Below are 18,395 nucleotides of genomic sequence, written 5' to 3'. Positions count from 1 at the left end.
ATCTATTGAAAGGCTGCTGTAAGTCATGCGCTTTGAAGTCTGACTACAGATTTCTATGGAAAACAGGGTTGAGAAGTCTCTACAAGTCCCTACAGCAGTTTAGCTCAAACCAGTGTCATGAAAATGGCTTCATTCCAAGCTTGAGAAACAGGGTAGTTTACATCCCTATTCCACTGGTCTGAGTCAGATCAGAGGTTCAGAACATTGCCCAGGGGAGTTAAAATGGTCCCTTCAGAACCGTACCACCACCTATGGCACAACTGAAATAAGAGCTTCTGATTGACACTTAAGATGACTTGTTAGTATTTGTACAAGTTTGATTTAGCAGAGCTATTTAGTACTATTCAGCTTGCACTATGAACACAGCTGTTCTAAAGCAGTTACCAGAGAAAGCACTCCAAGGGAGCTTTCAGACACACTGATAAAAGACTAGGAGTTTACAAGAAATGGTTTAGGATTATTTTCCCCAGCAAAGTGTGCCTTTGTGTACTTTGATTTTAGCTATTTGCTAGGGTACACCAGAGCTTGATGTGTTTCAATATAAAAGAGGAGTTTTGAGCAGTACACTGATGGGTTAAGTGACAGACAGCATTCCTTTTAGCATATGACATTTAATAAAGTTGTCATAATCTTGTCCTAAGACACTAGCCAGGAAGAAAAAAGGCTGTGTGACTTGGCTGATGGCTACAGAGAAAATTTAAGATTGTGATGTGTGCTACAATTTAGATCAACTCCCCCCTTCACTGTGCAGTACTGAAGCCAGAGTTCAAATATTAAACTTGTTTGTGATGAGACTGCTCACGCAAGAGAAATCCTTAGACTTGATTTATTTAGGATCATTTGTACATATCAACTACGTCTCCAAAGTCTACTTTATTCTACAAGACAGCTTCCCCACCATTAGTGAAACCCTGGTTTAGAATGGTTGCTTTACATAATTGATATATTAAAACATGGAATGCTTGTAGAGTTGTGGCACTGTATGGCATCTACACAGGACAGCCTTCAAAGGCTACGATTAGGGAGCCTCCTAGCTTATCGGCAATGTAAGCTCGGTTAAGGTCCTCTGGCCCATTTGCTTGACATTCGTGCTTTATGCCTAGAAGAAAGGCAAAAAATTCAGTGATTCACAAGTTCTTCCATATGCTAGTAATTCTCATTAGAAACTTGTATAGGTAGCCAAGAGTGTTTGAGCAGGTAGTCCAACAATTCACAGAAATTCAAGAACATGGCAGTCCCATCTAGAATTTTAAGAACCCAAGGGATTTAGGTGCTCAAGTGCCATTGAATTTCAGTGGGAGTTCAGTGTCAGTGCTTGCACACCACTAAGTACGAGGCATTTGGACATGTTAGGGATACCTGAACTGGATGTGTATGTTTTGGTCTCCCCAGTTGCAGATTTTGCTGGAGTGAAGCTGGGAGTTTCAGGATTACAAAAAACCCACTGAAGTGGCATGGGACCCTGGATGTGTGCAGTTGAAGAGCCATGGACTAGTTGGCAAGGAAGCCATGCTCATAGAGAGAGATTAGGGACTGGGGGAATCTCAAAAGCAAACTATGAATAAATGGCTAAAAAGTCAATTCAAAATAGAAAAATCAAATTCAGCGAAGTAGTGAAGAGAAGATTAAGTCACCTCTCTGTACCAGCAAGGCCTTGCTAGTTTGGGGAGATGACAAATACACTGGAAATGGCAATATCTGCTTCTATCTCTGGAGGGTGCTTTAACTCCTTCATGCACTACAGTCAGGACCACTCCCTGACCAATGCCAATTTGTTTTTTGGACTGTGCAGGCTACCTGTGAACCCCAACTGGTTGTTCAGCACTGCTGCATTCTTGTCCTGTTCTGCCACTGCAGACTTGTGTAAGCCTAAACTTGCTCCAGGCTTAGGTGCCAATACATGTTCACTCCAAACTATTTTAGTGAGTTTACATATCAGTGGAAAAATTTAGGAAGCGTGAAGGTGAAGATTAAGCAGTCATAATACAACACATACATTGGGCTATGCAGTCCTGCTTCACTAGTGATTACAGTTGCTGACTATGCCTTAGTAACCCAGGATAGCATCTTGGTTGCTTACTCAGCTACCTTACACCTTTAAAGAGCAATATGGTAAGGTTTGCTATAGAATGTTCAGTATCTCACTGAATGCAGGATTGAGATATCCTGAGCCATGTGGACAGCTGCCAAGAAGATCCAATTTATTAGTAAAGATTTATCCCCCCCATTCCCAAGTTATGCCATTGAACACTAAGCAGAACAGTGTCCATACTTATTCTCCCCCCACCCCTACAACACACTTTGAAATATCTGCTCTAACATTGCATGTTGCTCTTGCCTCACTCTTCAAAATGCAGTTCTACTGCACGTGCTCTTTGAACACTTTTGCTATGCTGTGTTTTAATCATGTTTCAAGAAGTTTCACTTGCTAAGTAGTCATCTTTGACTGGTATTTCTAAACAAACACTAGTCAATTAGCAACTGTTAAGTTCTGTGTGTCAGCAGTTCTATGGTGCAAGACAGATTTAATTGGGCCAAGTCAGGAAGTGTTGCCTGTATTACATACCTTGAAATTTCTTTTTGATTGCATCCTTAGAGCTTGCATAGATCATCTTACTCTTGAGAGGCGCTTGGTCTGGTGCCCTAGTTGGATATACCAAGAGGAAAGTAAGACAATGATGTTCAATATCCAACATGTATCAGAATCTTAAGACCTACAGACTCAGATAACTGAAGCAGTGGCCCTAAAAGGTTATGAACATTTGACACCCACATCAATATATTGCATGCAGTTTGCCCAGATGAGTGTGTCACCACATTTCAGTGTCTTATACATTAATGTAGACCCTCTGCACATGCCAGGCATGGCAGATAGGTATGTACAATGGGGAAGCCAGAGACCACATCCCACATATAAGCCAGGTTTCCAGCTTACCACAGGACGAACATCAACTCTTCTTTTTTTGATTCCTTTGTTTCAAAGCTTGCATCATACAAGGCATAACGGCAATCCTTTTCAGGGAGCATCTGCACAAACTGCTTGAAAGGATCAGAAACCGTTACGCCAATATCTCCCACCAGGATTTCTTTGCCTTCTTCCACAACAATGCACTTTTTGTCTTCACTGAGACAGAAGATAACTGCCTTCTTCCTTTTCTTGATTTCCTCTGGCGTGGAGCACTTCCGAACTTTCATGTCATAAAAGATACGGCATACTTCATCAGCCACTTGTACTCCTGATGCCTATGACAGAAAAATGCTTTAAGTCAATTTCAGTCCTGGACTATGCACTTAATATAACTCCTGCATAACCTCACCATAATGCATTCGGCCGATGAGACTAGAAGACAAGCAATACTTCCTAGAGTATCAAAGGCTTGAGTGGCAGATACAGAAAGCCTGAAGTAGTTAACACCAGAAGACATTTATATAGTTTAGACCCTGTCTGTCCTAAGTCTCCCATTCTGGCTACAGTTAACTTAAAAATCACAGTTCCTAATGCACATAAACTACATTTTTGAAAAGTGACTGATGGAGAAGGAAGATCCTGCTTGCACTGAAGGCTTTATACTGAGGGGCAGGAACTTCTAGCTCCAGAGGTCTGTTTAATGGACAATCTTTAAGTGAATGCTTGTATCTGATCATTTGGAAACACCAAATGTAGCATATATGAGGCAGTCATTTTGAGACAGCATTCTTTAGCTATTTGACAAGTCTCAACTTGCCAATATTTTGACTAGCCATTTTAGTCTACAGGAAAATAAAGCAGTGCTATCAGATTCTACCTGTATAGTCACATGTATGTGTGGTTCAGGTTTATAAGTGCGGTACTGGAGCAAAACATGTTTATGAAAAATGCTGGGTTTTAGGCTCAAGATCTGACTAGAGTGAGAAGTCTGCACTGAAGTTACTAAAAGAAAATGCCATGTTTTTATTAAAGGGTTAGAATATCTCTGGAAACTGGTTGATAAGTTTCCTAGTTCTTTGGTTTTGCTGCTGGCTCTTAGTTAAATCAAAATAATCCAACAGGGAATTTTGACTACATAATAGAATCCTCTTTATGGCCCATCTATGCCACAAACTCAGCCACATCAGGGGCCTCCCATATACAGACACCAAGATTTAAGGTAAAAGACAATAGAATAAAAAAGCCTGCTGCGCCTTCAGAACTGAAGGATGGCTAGGGTTATACCTACTGTTATACATATACTTTGTGTAGCAGATGCATGTGTGGCCCTGACAGCTCTAAGCTTGTCCATCAGGACCTATTTCTCTCATCTGAGCTATTCCCACAGAGATCATTTAGGCTAGAGCAGTAGAAGATGACTGCTAGAAATGCTTCAGTCTAATCTAATCTGTTCAAAATGATACATGCTTCAATGTAATGAGCCTGCCATATTTGAGTGTTAAACTTCTTCATCCTTGCAATGATTGGAGAGACATGTTCACACATCTGAGTTCAGCACATGCAAATGTCCTTTGATTATTAAAGTGCCCTTGGTAGGCTGCAATATTCACCACATTATAACTGACTTAGGTGCTCACAAACAATCAAGTGCAGCAAGCTTACAAAGCAGTTGATTAATGTTTAGGACTGAGGTTAGAGAAAGTCTTTTGTATGCGTCTGACAGCTCTGTTTATCTAGAGTATTGTCACTTGTTTGTAGGGGTCTTTCATAGCAAGAGAAAAATATTAAGAGACAATAGTTCAATTGTAGCACCATGGAAGTCATTAAGAGACTCCAGGCACAGTGTTTAAAGTCACCGGTACCAGCTTAGACAGATTTCAGTTTGGTACCCATTTAAGGTAGTTACTCTAATGTGACTAACATGGCACCTTCTTACTCACATCTGTGTATTTTAAGTCTTGTTTAATGAGGTATTCTTGCAAAGAAAGAAATAGAGCCATGATGTCTGTGGCTCTGCACTAAGTTGTTGCACAGTTCTAATCAGTTAGAATGCACCTGTGCAAGCCTACTGATGAAGCAGAGTTGCATGGTTGTCACGCAGAGCATGATTTGAAGACCTCAGAGGTGATAAAGCCTGCAGAAGCTTTCATCAGTGTGCACTGAACAGTAACATAAAAAAACTTGCTTTTCGATGCCAGGTGAATCTGCAAGGCTAGCAGTAAGACATTACACAATAGGAAAATGGAGAGGGAATAAAGCCGCTGCTTTTCAGTGAGACAAACAGCCTTTAAGGATTAACTTAACCCCCTTGTCATTTCCCGCCCCCCCGGCAAGAAAATGAATGACTCAAACCGCTCAGCTACTGAACTGAGTCTCACTGAATACATGTCAATTCCCTTGTTCAACATCTGCCATGCTGGAAGATACCACCTGAAATCTGGCTCATTCCCTGTAGCTAGATTTTATGTGAAATCTGAAGTGCACATCCTGAGAGCAGCATTTAGAGATAAGTCACCCAGAAGTGGGCAACAGAATCTGTTTCAGGATAGCCTACCATGTAAACATTACATTTTCCAGTTAAAAGTTGCAAGATGCTACAATGTTTAGAACTCGGGCCTATGAAATTTGAACCAGACAGTAATCCATCATCTACATTCCATGATGGAAATGGCGAAAGCCATATGACTTCTTATGAACCCTCACCTTGCTCCAGCTCCACACTGACGTGCTTCCTAAACCCAGACCTGCTAGTCATCTTACTGTGATGAAAAACACTTAACCTTAGAAACAGAGAAAACTACAGTAAGCTGTAGATCTCAACAATACAGCCAAGAGAGACGATTTTGTTTATTGCGTAAGCCAGTAATTCATATTGAGGCAGGAAACTACTTGGATTCTTTATAAGGAAACCCACATGTCCAACAAGTTATTTAAGATTCAAAAAGGGTTAATTTGGGAACTCAAGTTGATTGTTTAAAAACAACTGCTGTTGAATGGCATCTCTCCCAGAGGATGTAAACTTTGCACAGCCAACAGGTCTGGGTAAGTGTGGCCTGATCTACACTATGCTTTAAACTGAATTAGCAGACGTTAAACTGATTTACCTGCACCCACACAACAAGGCCCTTTATATTGTATAAAGGGCTCTTTAAACCAGTTGCTGTACTCCTCCCCAACGAGAGGAGTAGCACTGAAATCGGTATTGTCATGTCGGATTAGGGTTAGTGTCGGCCGCAAATAGATGGTATTGGTCTGGGCAGTATCCCACAGTGCACCATGTGATTGCTCTGGAAAGCAATCTGAACTTGATGCACTGGCCAGGTACACAGGAAAGCCCCGCAAACTTTTGAATTTGTTTCCTGTCGCACCAGCGTGGAGCTCTAACCCAGCACGGGTGGCAATGCCATCCCAATCCAAAAAGAGTTCCAGCATGGACCGTAACGGAGATACGGATCTGATTGCTGATGGGAGACAAATCTGTCTATCAGAGCTCGTTAGCAAGAAACAAAATGCAAGCATTTGAAAAAATCTCCAGGGTATGAAGACAGAGGCCACACCGACAATAGCTGTGGTGACAAGCATAATGAAAAGCCAAAAAGATCAAAATGGGACGCTCACATGGAGGGAGCGATGGGAGTTACTGTAGGACTCCACAAGCTATCCACAGTCCTCAAAAAGCATTGCATCTGCTGAGCTCCTAATCCTGAAGGTAAAAACATTTTCCCGGCGTTTCAGGGTATATGTCTTCAATTACTCCCTCCCCCAGCCCCGACAACGGGATAAATGTTCCACTGATTTTCAAATGTCACCCTAATGTCCTACTGCATGCTCTGGTAGACGGGGTGCTGCAGGCGCTTGAACACCAGCATCCTCTTCTGTGGCAGTGTATCATACTGCTATCCATGTCATCACTAGCCCTGATGCTCCTGCATGCCCTGGGTAAAACTGGGAATGACTGCCCGGTCATTTCCTACAGATGTAGAAACGGCTGAACCGCTTCATCGATAGGCAACTGGGCTGAGCTCATCAGCCCCCCCCCCTTTCATATCAAAAGAAAAGATATCTTTACTGCCTGGACTACATAGCAGTGAGAGGCTGCTCTCCCCTCACCACCCTTAATGTTCTGCCCTGGACTATCAGAGCAGTGGAGACTGAACGCCCTCCATTTATCTCACTAACAAGTCAGTTTTCTTATTCCTGCTATTCCTATTACTCACACAAATGGAGAGCAATCGGGCCATGGAAGCCCAAGAGGGTGGGGGAGGAGGGAACCAACGAGTGTGTGTTGTTGCAGGGCACCCTAGAATGCGCAATGAAGCTCATCATTTCTGCAGGATCTCTGGGGCTCGACAGGATCAGCAGCTTGCTCTCTGGTTTCTCTATACTTGCCCCATATTCTAGCAGGGCTGACTATTTTAGACAAAACAATGGAAGGACCGGGGGAGGGTCACTCCCATTTTTGTCCATAGCACCCCGGCCGACTTCAGCGAAGGCCAGCCAGGTGCACCATGACAGCACAGATGGTACACGAATGCTGATAACCATCATCTCATTGCCTAATTTACAATTGCTTGGCAGATGGTGCAATAGGGTGGTAACCGTCTCTTCCTATCTTGCAAAGTAAATGAATGCTGCTGTGTAGCACTGCAGTCACCGTGTCTGCCGCAGCATCCATACACACATGCTGACAGGACAAAAGGCAAAACGGGCTCCATGGTTGCCATGCTATGCATCTGCCAGGCAATCCAGGAAAAGGTGTGAAATGACTGAAAGCAACAGCGGACACGGAGGAAGGATTGAGTGACAAACATTTACCCAGATCACCCGCAATACTGTTTTTGCATTGAGATCTCAACCCACAATTCCAATGGGTGGGGGAGACTGTGGGAACTATGGGATAGCTACGGGACAGCTACTCACAGTGCAACGCTCTGAAAATCGACGCTAGCCTCGGTACATGGACGCACACTGCCAAGTTAATATGCTTAGTGTGGCCACATGCACTCGACTTGATAAAATCGGTTTTGTAAAACAGATTTATGTAAAATCGGAATAATCCCATAGTGCAGACATAGCCTGTAAGTGTTCTTTATAGAAGACAGCCAGTTTTAGTTGCAGTAGGAAGCAACAGTTCTATGAAAGCACATGCAGATTACTGCAATGGGGATTACTATTTCCTTGGCCCCAGTCAGACCTCTGCACATCTTTTAGTTACTTGAAACATCTTGTAGCTAAGTGAGTTTTCCCAGTCTCCTGGTCAATGGATTCTTTGGAGGAGAAAAAATTTCCCCAGCATTTGGAACACTGATCTTCCATAGCTGCTCACTACTGGTGTTCAGGTCAGAGGAGTGCATATTGCACACATCACTATTTATGCTGTCTTGACTTGGCAAATGAAATGGAGCAACACTACTGTTAACACTGCAGGACTAGCACAGATCTAGAGAAAAAACTAACTATTCTACTCCATCTTGGGCATCAAAATTGTAAGCCAAGATCTAGATTTATGGCTGCTTATTTAAAATGTGAAGCTGCTGGTACTTGTGTGAGGCAAGGCCAGGTCACCACTGGAATATATTCTGATTTAGCATATAGACAAAGACAACTTTTGACTCTGATTCCCAGAACAGAGGCATGAATCCACCCTGATCTGCTTCCATGGGTGCCACTGCAAGAGCCCTCAAGCCTGTTAAAGCATTTAAAACCCCCTCCCCAATTACTAGCAACCCTACTAGGAGGAAGGAGAGAGATGGTTTCTTTCCTATTACACGGGTGGAAGAACCTAGGAGAGAGGGGGCCAGGTGGTAAAAATGCAAGAAATAGGAGACAGAAAGTAGAGTTCTTTAAAAAGGATAAAGTTCTACATTAGTTAGGAATAGATTCACAATACTAATTTCCAGTCAACAGGGATGTTATATAATGGAAAGCACAGAGGGAAGCATGTCTCATGGGCTGCTATTAAATAGCGCAATAGTTCTCAAACTGCAGGTTGGGAGTGGGGTGTCATGAGATGAGGGAAAAATGCAGGAAAACAGCTGTTTGCTCTGATGCAAGGCAGCACCAGCTGCTACCAGATCAACAAAGCACTCACCGCAGCAGCTGGCCAGCTAGGCAGCATTGACTGCTACCAGAGCAATAGAAGCACTCACAGCAGCATGCCTTCTATGGTCAAGGACAGGTCACATAAGTGGAGGTGAAGGATGCAAAAGCAACATGCTGAAACTGGAAAGGAGTGCGGGGGAGAAAGAAGGGGAAGAATACCTCCCTTCCAGCACACACGGTAGCGGACCAAATAAAGGGATCTGACAAGCTGGCTGTGACCCTCAAGCCACCAGCTGTCCATCCCTTTTTTGGTCTGGCGCTCCTAAGCCCTGCCAGAGCCGGGGGCCCTATACAAGTGCACCACGTACACACTGGTTGATCCAGGCTTGGCTGCCCATGCATAGTTTTCAAAGTAGACTCTTAAAATTGAGCATTCATTTGTGCAAAGCCAACCTGAATACTGAGTTCCAGAGGTAAGCCCAAAGAGAGCTGCGGCATGAACGTTTGTGAAGTCTTGCATCACCAGCCTGTAAACCTGTCTAGACTACTGCAGGCACATGAGGTCAGCTAATATACAAGAGATGCATTAGATGCCAAGTACGAATGCATGACAGTGACACAGCCCATTTCTCATCTCTTTTCTGAGTGTGTCGCACTTTTCCTATACCTTGCATGCTGATGCTCTTATGTCTTGTGCTAGAGGAATGCCTTACTTAACCACTATGTACTAAAAGCAAGAGTCTCCCTCCAGACTCCCCACAACCCATTTTGATGGATGCAGATAAAGGTTGTACACGACAGTCATGTCAGCTTACCACATTTTGCTTTTAATTATGTTCAACTAGTGCCCAAAAACCTTGCACAAAATCTAAACTAGAGTTATTCCTTTAGTACAGTTTTGAAGTTAGAGAGGCCCTGCAAGTTGCCACCAAAACCTATGTATTTCTACAAGGATATTAGAAATTGGGAAGAAAGTTTGCATTTGCAAAGCAAGTTCAAGATAGGATACACATACTAGACATCTGGCAGTTTGGATTTATAGCTCAATTCTGCATTCCATTGTGTCCAAAGTTGTATTGAAGCTAGTGCTTCCCAACAAAACCCTGGGCTATGAACCTTAGGATTTTCCTTTAGTATTTGATTATGCCAAAAATAAAAAAAAGTTTTAATTAATCTTTCCCCCTTCTCAACTGCAGAGGAGCCAAAAAGCCTTTAAGCTGCTTGGGAGTTTTGCACAAAGGTGATGGGGTGGGAGGGGAGGTGGCAGCGAGGGAGAAGAGATGAGGAGGAGACCAGCATGGATAACATGTAGGTTCTCCTCCCCCAAGGCCAGCAGTATAGAACTAAAAGCCATAATACCAGTGTTAAATTTACATATGGTAAACCAGTTCAACTGGTTTACCAATTGTTCTTGAGACCTGGGTCTTGATGTAAGATTTTGCTTTATTTAGGAGCTACATTGATTAGAACACATACATGCAGTTAATGTGAACTACCCATATCCATCTGAGCAAAAATATTTGCTTATTGGAACAAAGATTCTGTTCTTAAGTTCAGTTGCACACAGAGCCTGAAAGCTACATTCCTCAAGCATGCCTAGCCAAATATAGAAGGAATGAGTAGAGACTCAACTTTGTACTTCAATCTAAAGAAAGGATTGCTAGACAGAATGCATTTAATTCCCTACTTCCAAGCAAAGTATATTCTGACTGAACTTGACGTCCTCTCCTGCTGCACAAAACTGGGGACCCATCTATACTGAAAACTCAAATACATTTTTGTAGCAGTGTGGCATTTATATCAGACCCAGTAACTGTTGATTTGTCACAGTACCTCTTTCTGAGAGCTGGTCAAATTTTCCTTAGTCGGTTACCATGTGGTGGAAGTGAACATTCCTTTTAGGAAGAACTGGACAGCTATGCTAGATTTACTTATTTCCCCACAAGCTGCTGTGCAACACCCTAGGATGTCCTTTGCATTGAGAGCTGGAAGGCTGTAGCAATGGACAAACAAGCTGATGGAGGCTATGATCAGCTGATTTGGGGAAGACTACCTTGTATCAAGCCAGGCCCTTGACAGGTTAGAACATGATTAAGTAGTGACAGAAGTCTGTACACAGTATCATAAGTAACTGGTTATAAACTCTTATAAGTTGTGGTATAGGCAGGACCTCAGGCAGCAGTACCTTGGACAACTGTTCTACACAGTGCAGGAAGTCTAAATTTCTGCAAAAGGATACTTGATATGATTGTTTGCATATCACATTTAAGATAACTGCCATTTACTGCTAGTGTGAGACACCATTTACAAATCATAAAGCAGCAAAAAGTACAAAGTTGTTCTGTGTATCATATCCTAGCCTGGCTGACATGATTTGCCTATCAAATAAGTCACTCTGTATTAACCTAGTTTCTTTCCAAACCAGAGTCAAGACTCGGCTCGGCCTTGTCTACTAATAGAGATCTTACTAGCTAGACAAAGGCAGAGGAAGATTAGGAAATAGCTGGAATAGAAACCCTTCCCTGTGAATTCCTGGCATTACTCCATCACTCCTAACTGAAGGAATCTAATTCCATCAGTTGGATCATCAGGTCAGTCCCTGAAGGTGGTCAGAGATTGTATGAATCTCTCCAGTACCCACTGGTGTGGAGTAATCCCAGCCCATACCAGAGAAAAATGAGAACTGTGGCACCCAAAACGGGTGTAGAGAAGAATGCTGTCGGAGGGTTGATACATGAGTGTCGATGCTGCTCTCTGAAACAGGATGCCGGTAGAAGAATGATTTAGGGCTCTTTTACAGAAGTTAGGCTTCACGATACAGTAGTCAGCAGGCCTCTATTGCTCATGAGGAGGAAGTTCTGTCTGAATTGTCCCTGGTATCTAAAGATGGCCTTGGTAGCAGATTTATAGATACCCAAGGATTTTGGTGTGACCCTAGAAACCTTTAAGGCATGTAACTCATCTGAAGGGCGTAAGAGATATGGTCCTTTAAAGGTTTCCCCTTTCAGTTATTTGAATTTCTCTGAATCCCCAAGGATTGTAACCAGGATGCCCTTTTCATGGTGATAGCTGCAGAGAGACACAAGACTGCTATATCAGAGACATCCAGGGCTACTTGGAGCAAAATTCTCATTATCAGTTGCCTCTCAAGTAAGCCCAGGCTTCCTGTGGGAGCTTTTCAATGAATGGTGATGCTCTGGAGTGTATGGGAGAACATGCAGAGTGCCATGCCTAGTCCCAAACACAGCTGGTCAAAAGCTTCCTATCACACGTGATGTCAGTGCATCACAAGGTAGCCACAAAGTCTATTAGGTAATGTTGGCAGAATTATGTTTATTTAAAGCCATTGTTGATTTTTTTTTTTTTAAACAGTTGTAGGAAATCATTGGGCTCAGAATTATGGCAGATGTTGAGATTAGGGTGTCCAGACAGCAAGCGTGAAAAATCAGGACCAGGGTGCAGGGTAATATGAGCCTATAACAAAAAGGCCCAAAAACTGGGTTTGTCTCTATAAAATCAGGACATCTGGTCACCCTTGTTGAGCTTCAAGAAGTAGGCTTTATTGCTGTTAACACAAAATCACATCATATAAAAAATAAAATATTCCTAAATCAAACCAAGTTTGAGAAGCATTTCTCACTTTGCCTATATGTAGATATCAATCAATGGAAGCATTTTTGCCCATTTCTATGTATGGCAAAATTAAAGTTTACCAACATTTACTAATAAAAGTCTAATCTTTCCAAGCCTAGTTATAGGGATTATAGGCTTTAAGAAATATTAGCCAATGCCTTTGCAAAAAAATACACCAAGGTACTGTGAAGCTGTTTTAAGAACGGGAAAGTTTCTAGAGGTCATTAGTCAAACACTTATAATGTTTATGGGTAGAGAACACAGATCTTGGGTGCAGTCATCCACACAGGACAAACCAGTGCTCTACAAGATGAGCACTACAGTCTTAAAGAACGTTTGTCTTTTGTTGGAGGATTCTTTAAATTGGACCCTGCTCCAACATGGAGGCCATCACCACGAAAACTGGTTTCTCATGAAAGATTTTGGGACCTTGTAACTACTCTCAATCATACATTGCTATGTTAGAAGCGAACATTAAGCTTGTACACAGACAATAAGTTCCAAGATCTTCATCAAATACAATAATTCTAAACTGTATTTTCCATGCTGTAGTACAGGTATAGACTTGATTGAACAGGCCAGTTTCAGCATTTTCCACAAAGAACAAGAGCCAACAGATTGTACTTTTTAAATTCTCCTTTAAGGAAACCTCAATGTTTAACATGAAGTTTAGTCTAAATGATAACTATACACTCTTAAAATGGACTGAAAAGTTTAATTCATTAGTTTCTGAAAGCAACTGTCAGAGTTTTATTCCTTCCAACAGTACTCCCATTAGCAAGATCCTATCTTGTAGGGGCTCATCTAGACAAAGATTTCCTCTAACCTGTTTTTACACAAGACAGTGAAGGGACAGTCGTACACTCCAACAGGCTGTGCATAAAGGAGTATTAGGGGGTAGCCGTGTTAGTCTGGATCTGTAAAAGCAGCGAAGAGTCCTGTGGCACCTTACAGACTAATAGACATCTTGGAGCATGAACTTTTGTGGGTGAATACCCACTTCATCGGATGCACATATTCGCTCCAATATGTCTGTTACTCTGTAAGGTGCCACAGGACTCTTTGCTGCTAAAGCAGTTGAGTATTTTATTAGCTATACAGATGGAAAAGTTTGGAAAGCTGTGTTATATGCTTTGTAGCCCTGTTTTAAATGAGTAAATTAGGAACAGACTCAAATTAGTTAACATTTGTAGATACTAACCTAGACAATTCAAATATTGTTTCAGGACAAGTATTTGTGGTTTATCCTAGGCTTAGCCTAAGGTACCATTTATCAGAGTAGCTAACAAGGTAACTGCAAACCTCATTAGTTTGTGGCCTGGTAGCACCTCAAGCTCTACTGCAGACAAAGCCATAAAGGTGAACAGCAAAGCTAACAGAAACTGAACTAAGCCCAAATGCTAATACCAACTCCCTCCTGTCCCACTCACAGAAAACCATTTGATTTATGAAAGTTACTTCTGTAACCAATTAAGGACAGGGAGAGAAGCAGCACATTTCTATATTTCCTTCAATTTTTATTTTCAGCACTTCACTGTAAAGCTGCACTACACAGACCAAAGTATGGCAATACAATCTTTGCCTAGTAGGTACATCAGTTAACAGCTCTGAAGTTTCAAAGTGTGGCAGCATTAAAGAGGTTATGCTTGAGAGTTTACTGTAGTAAAGTTGATTTACCTCTCAGCCTTCTATTGGCTATTAAGTTGATTTCAGACAACAAAACTGATTAATTAGAATCAAAGAGGCTTGATCACCCCACCCAGTATACTGGAACACACAGGAATACAGTAGTAATTAATAGAGAGAAGTGTTACTAGTCAGCAAGAGATGGGAGAAAACATTCTCTGGTGAGTCATAGTTCTGGTTTTGAGACAGTCATTTCTATGACAACACAACATGCATACAGCTTTCTAACTTCACTAGAATATCAAATGAGAACAGATACATCTTTGAAGAAGAATGCTCTTTAAATAGGTTTAATAAGTTACAGACTAGAAACTGCCTGGTTAAACATGGGCAAGCATTCTTTTGGATGACCTCTGAAGAAGTCCTTTTGTAGCTAGATGCTAGTTTTCTTTAAAAAAAGATTTCAATGAGACCCACCAAATTAAGTTTCATAGTGAACTGTAAACTGAACAACCTGTATTCAGCAGAAGCAGCAAATCAAGGTCTCAGTACAAGTTATCATCCCAACATGTAATGTCTCTTCAACTAGCCTGTTCAGTATGAGTCTACTAGCGTTAAGCAAGTCACAGCCTAAAAACTTTTTAAAGTTTAATTCCTTGTTAAATTCTAAATAGCTAATTACATGGGGAGCAAAAGGTTTTTTTAACCTGACAAGTAGGGTTAACCCCCTCGCCCATAGCAGGTGATTAGATTTTTGCCTGCAGAGTTTAAGACTTTCTAAATTAAGTTGTATACGCTTAACATTGGGCAATGAATGTTACTCTCACAGGAAAACCAAATTCTGAAGTCAAGTTTTCACATGTACAGGACTTAGGGTGACCAGATAGCAAGTGTAAAAAATCGAGACATGGGAGGGGGGGGGGAGAATAGATGCCTATATAAGAAAGTGTCCCTAAAATCAGGGCATCTGGTCACCCTAACAGGAGTAATGGCTGAACGCAAATAAGCCACTGGATTCCTCCCAAGCCAGCCACTGTCTGAGGGGGACCGCAGAAGTCCCAGCTGCCAATGCGCAAAGGACCCGTGCCAAGGCCTTACCCGCCAGATGTCAGCCTGGAGTCACGGTCCCTGCAGCGAGGCGCCCGGGGCACAGATACCGACCCAGGGATGCCCTGGCACAAGCGAGCCTGTCCCGGAGGGAGGGCAGCCAGCGCAGCCCGCCAGCAACCGAAGGGTCAACATCTCCCCTCCGCCCCGGGAACGGCTGCGGCCGCGCCCCCAAGTGCTGCCGGGCAGGTCCCGTCCGCACAGGGGAGCCACCGCGCTGGCGCGGGAGAAGCGCGGGGGGGGACGTACAGCGACACCCCCGGCTCCCTCTCCCCCGCCCCTCCTCTTCCAGGCCGCCGCCCTCTCTGCCCCCCACCCCGCGCGTACACAGCCACAACCAACGGCCGGCGGGGAACTGGCGCAGGGCTGAGCCAGGCCGCCGCTCCGCCTCACCCCCTGCGGCGCCCGCCAGCTCCCCGCCCCTCACGGCCGAGCGGGAACGGAAGGGCCCATCCGTAGCGCCTCGGCGGGGACACGCCCTACGATGAGGGGCGGATGGAAGCCTGAGGAGCCACGCGGAGCGACAAGGAGATGACGCTGCGCCCCCCCCCCCCGGCCGCGATGGACGCGCCGGCGCGTATAAAGAGGGGGGGAGGGAGGTACCATAGGCTGAGGAGGGGGTCGCCAGGCCAGGGAGCGGAAGGTTCCATCGCCCCGGGCTCCGTGGCGGGCGGTACCATCGGCGAGTGCGGGGGGAGGTGGGAAGAAGCGATGGAAGGGGTCGGGATGCGGCGGACTGTGCGGTTGCTCATGGGGACGATGCGCGGCCAATGCACAGCCCGGGTTCCCCGGCGGGCGCTGCCCGGATTCTCACCATGGTCTCGGCGGGGCTCGCAGTCCGGGGAGCGGCTGCCTCACTCGGTGCTGCTGCTGGGCGAGGCGCGGGAACAGGAAGGAGCGAGAGAGGCGCGAGCCGGGCGGAAGCGCTGCCGACGTCACGCCGCGGTGCCTGGAGGAAACGGTTGCTATGGAGGGGGGAGCCCTACCAGCAGCGTCCGAACGCAGCCTGCTCTGCGTAGCGCTCTGATGTCCACCGCCCGGGAGGCGGGGCCCTTATATAGGCAGGAGGGGCCGGCGGGCTGCCAATCAGACAGGGCGCTGCCAGGTGGGCTCACGTGCCCGCCTGCCAATGGCAGCGCTGCAGAGGGGAGGGGTTGGGTGCCCCTAGGTGAGGCAGAGGCAGCAGGGACTGAGGCGGGAGGGGCGATGGGGGCGGAGGCAGGACGCGGGGGAGGGTGATCAGATGTTCCGATTTTATAGGGACCATCCTGATATTTGCGGCTTTTTCTTATATAAGCTCGTATTACCCCCCCCCAGCTCATCCCGATTTGTCACACTTGCTGTCTGGTCACCCTACATGGGGGGGATGCAGGGGGGAAGCAGGTGGGGGGGGGAAGGGAGGCAGAGGGGAAGCAGGCAGGGAAGGGGGAGGCAGCATGAGAGCAGGGAGGAGGCAGGGGTGCAGGGGGGCAGGTGTCGAGGCGGGGAAGAGCGGGGTGGGAGGGGAGGCAGAGGGAAGCGGGTGGGAGGGGGGCAAGGAGAGAAGGGGAGGGGAGCAGGCAGGTGGGGGAGGCAGGATGAGAGCGGGGGGAGGCAGGGGTGCGAGGGGGACGGTGGAAGCAGCGGGAAGGGGAGTGGTGGGGAGGCAGAGGGGAAGCAGGCAGGGGCGGGAGGGGGAGGCACGGGAGGGGGGAGGCAGGGGAAGCGGGCAGGGAGGGAACGTGGGAGGGGAGGCGAGAGGAAGCGGCAGGGGTGGGAACAGGCATGGAGGGAGGAAGGAGAGAAGGGAGGAGAGAGTGGGGGGAAGCGGAGGAGGAGGAGCAGTGTAAAGATGAGGGAAGGAGCCCTCATTTTTACCTACTTTGGTGCGATTTATAGCAAACCACCCCCTATTGGTTCAATCCACCAGATTCGCTGTGTGCTATAGGGAAACCCTGTTGTTTTCTTCCAGAGGTGACTTGGCGCTGCGGAGAAGCAGTAGCTCCACTGTGTATGAGTCAGACTCTGTCTGAGTCATTTTTGTTTCAGGTTTCCAAAACAACACAGGTTTGTTTTTGACAGGAGAAGTCAGAGATTGCAGAAGTGTTTCTGAGAAAAGGTTAAAGAACTGTTTCCCTTTTTACTGTAGTGTGCTCTGGTAAGGTTGTGTCTGAACATCAGTCTCATGGAAACTCTGATTTCTGGAGTTTCTGTGCAAGAAAAAGCATTTCTATAACCCCAGCACAGCTTAGTTTAAAAATACTGTAGTATTATTACTGTGATGGACCAAGACTGTGGCTGATATTTCTGGCACAGTTGCAGAGGCTCCTTCTCATTCAGCGAGCACCCAAAGGAAAATAGTTCCCTTAGGATCCCAGTCCTGTGCAATCATACACTGGGTGGACCCTGTGCCTGCAGACATCCGTAATTACTCACAAGCATAATGAACTCGATTTATATGCCAATTAGATTCAATTAACTCAGGCTAACAGAGACTGGGAATGGTTGGTTCATTCCCTAATTGAATCTATTTCCCTATGTTAAGTTCTCCTCACACCTTCTATGGGTCATCTTAATTATCACTTCAAAAGTTTTGTTTCTCCTGCTGATGATGCTCATCTCAATTGATTAGACTCTTCCTGTTGGTACGCATACTTCCACCTTTTCATGTTCTCTGTATGTATAAACATCTCCTGTGTGTGTGTTCCATTCTATGCAGCCGCAGAAGTGAGCTGTAGCTCACGAAAGCTCATGCTGAAATAAATTTGTTAGTCTCTAAGGTGCCACAAGTACTCCTGTTTTTTTTCCACAAGCATAATGTTAAGCATCTGCTTAAATGTTTGCAGGATCAGGGTCTAAGATAATCTATCATGGAAAGTCACAGTTCTTTGCCACAGGTAGTGTAAGAGAAGTCTCTACACTTAATGTATTACTGTCATAGCTACATGCCATTTAGGGGGTCTGATTCTTTTACCAGCACAGATATGCTGTATACCAGTGTCAGACCTTGTCTACATTAGAAAGGATTTGCTAGTACAGTTACACAGTACAGCTATATTGGCAAATCCTCCCTGAGTGAATGTAGCTTTTACTGGCAAAA

The 18,395-nt window shown here is 44.9% G+C and overlaps 1 protein-coding gene across 1 annotated transcript; it reads right to left on the bottom strand.

Moving 5' to 3' along the window:
• Positions 1-812: 812 nt before the first annotated feature.
• Positions 813-16,310, bottom strand: DSTN (destrin, actin depolymerizing factor). The gene is made up of 4 exons (XM_032795863.2): positions 16,131-16,310; positions 2,936-3,243; positions 2,567-2,643; positions 813-1,099 (listed from the first exon to the last, which is right to left on the bottom strand). Exons 1-4 carry the CDS (start codon positions 16,131-16,133, stop codon positions 990-992), a joined length of 498 nt encoding a protein of 165 aa, XP_032651754.1. The 5' UTR covers positions 16,134-16,310; the 3' UTR covers positions 813-989.
• Positions 16,311-18,395: the final 2,085 nt, after the last annotated feature.

Source organism: Chelonoidis abingdonii, chromosome 3 (genome assembly GCF_003597395.2).
Source record: "Chelonoidis abingdonii isolate Lonesome George chromosome 3, CheloAbing_2.0, whole genome shotgun sequence".
Classification (NCBI taxonomy): Eukaryota; Metazoa; Chordata; order Testudines; family Testudinidae; genus Chelonoidis; species Chelonoidis abingdonii.
This window is presented reverse-complemented; position numbering and strand designations above follow the sequence as displayed.

Coding starts and splice junctions, on each gene's coding strand:
- DSTN (XM_032795863.2), bottom strand. Junction 2,644..2,935: donor GAGTTGATGTTCGTCCTGTG/GTAAGCTGGAAA, acceptor ATATCCAACTAG/GGCACCAGACCAAGCGCCTC. Junction 1,100..2,566: donor AATCAAAAAGAAATTTCAAG/GTATGTAATACA, acceptor CCTTTCTTCTAG/GCATAAAGCACGAATGTCAA.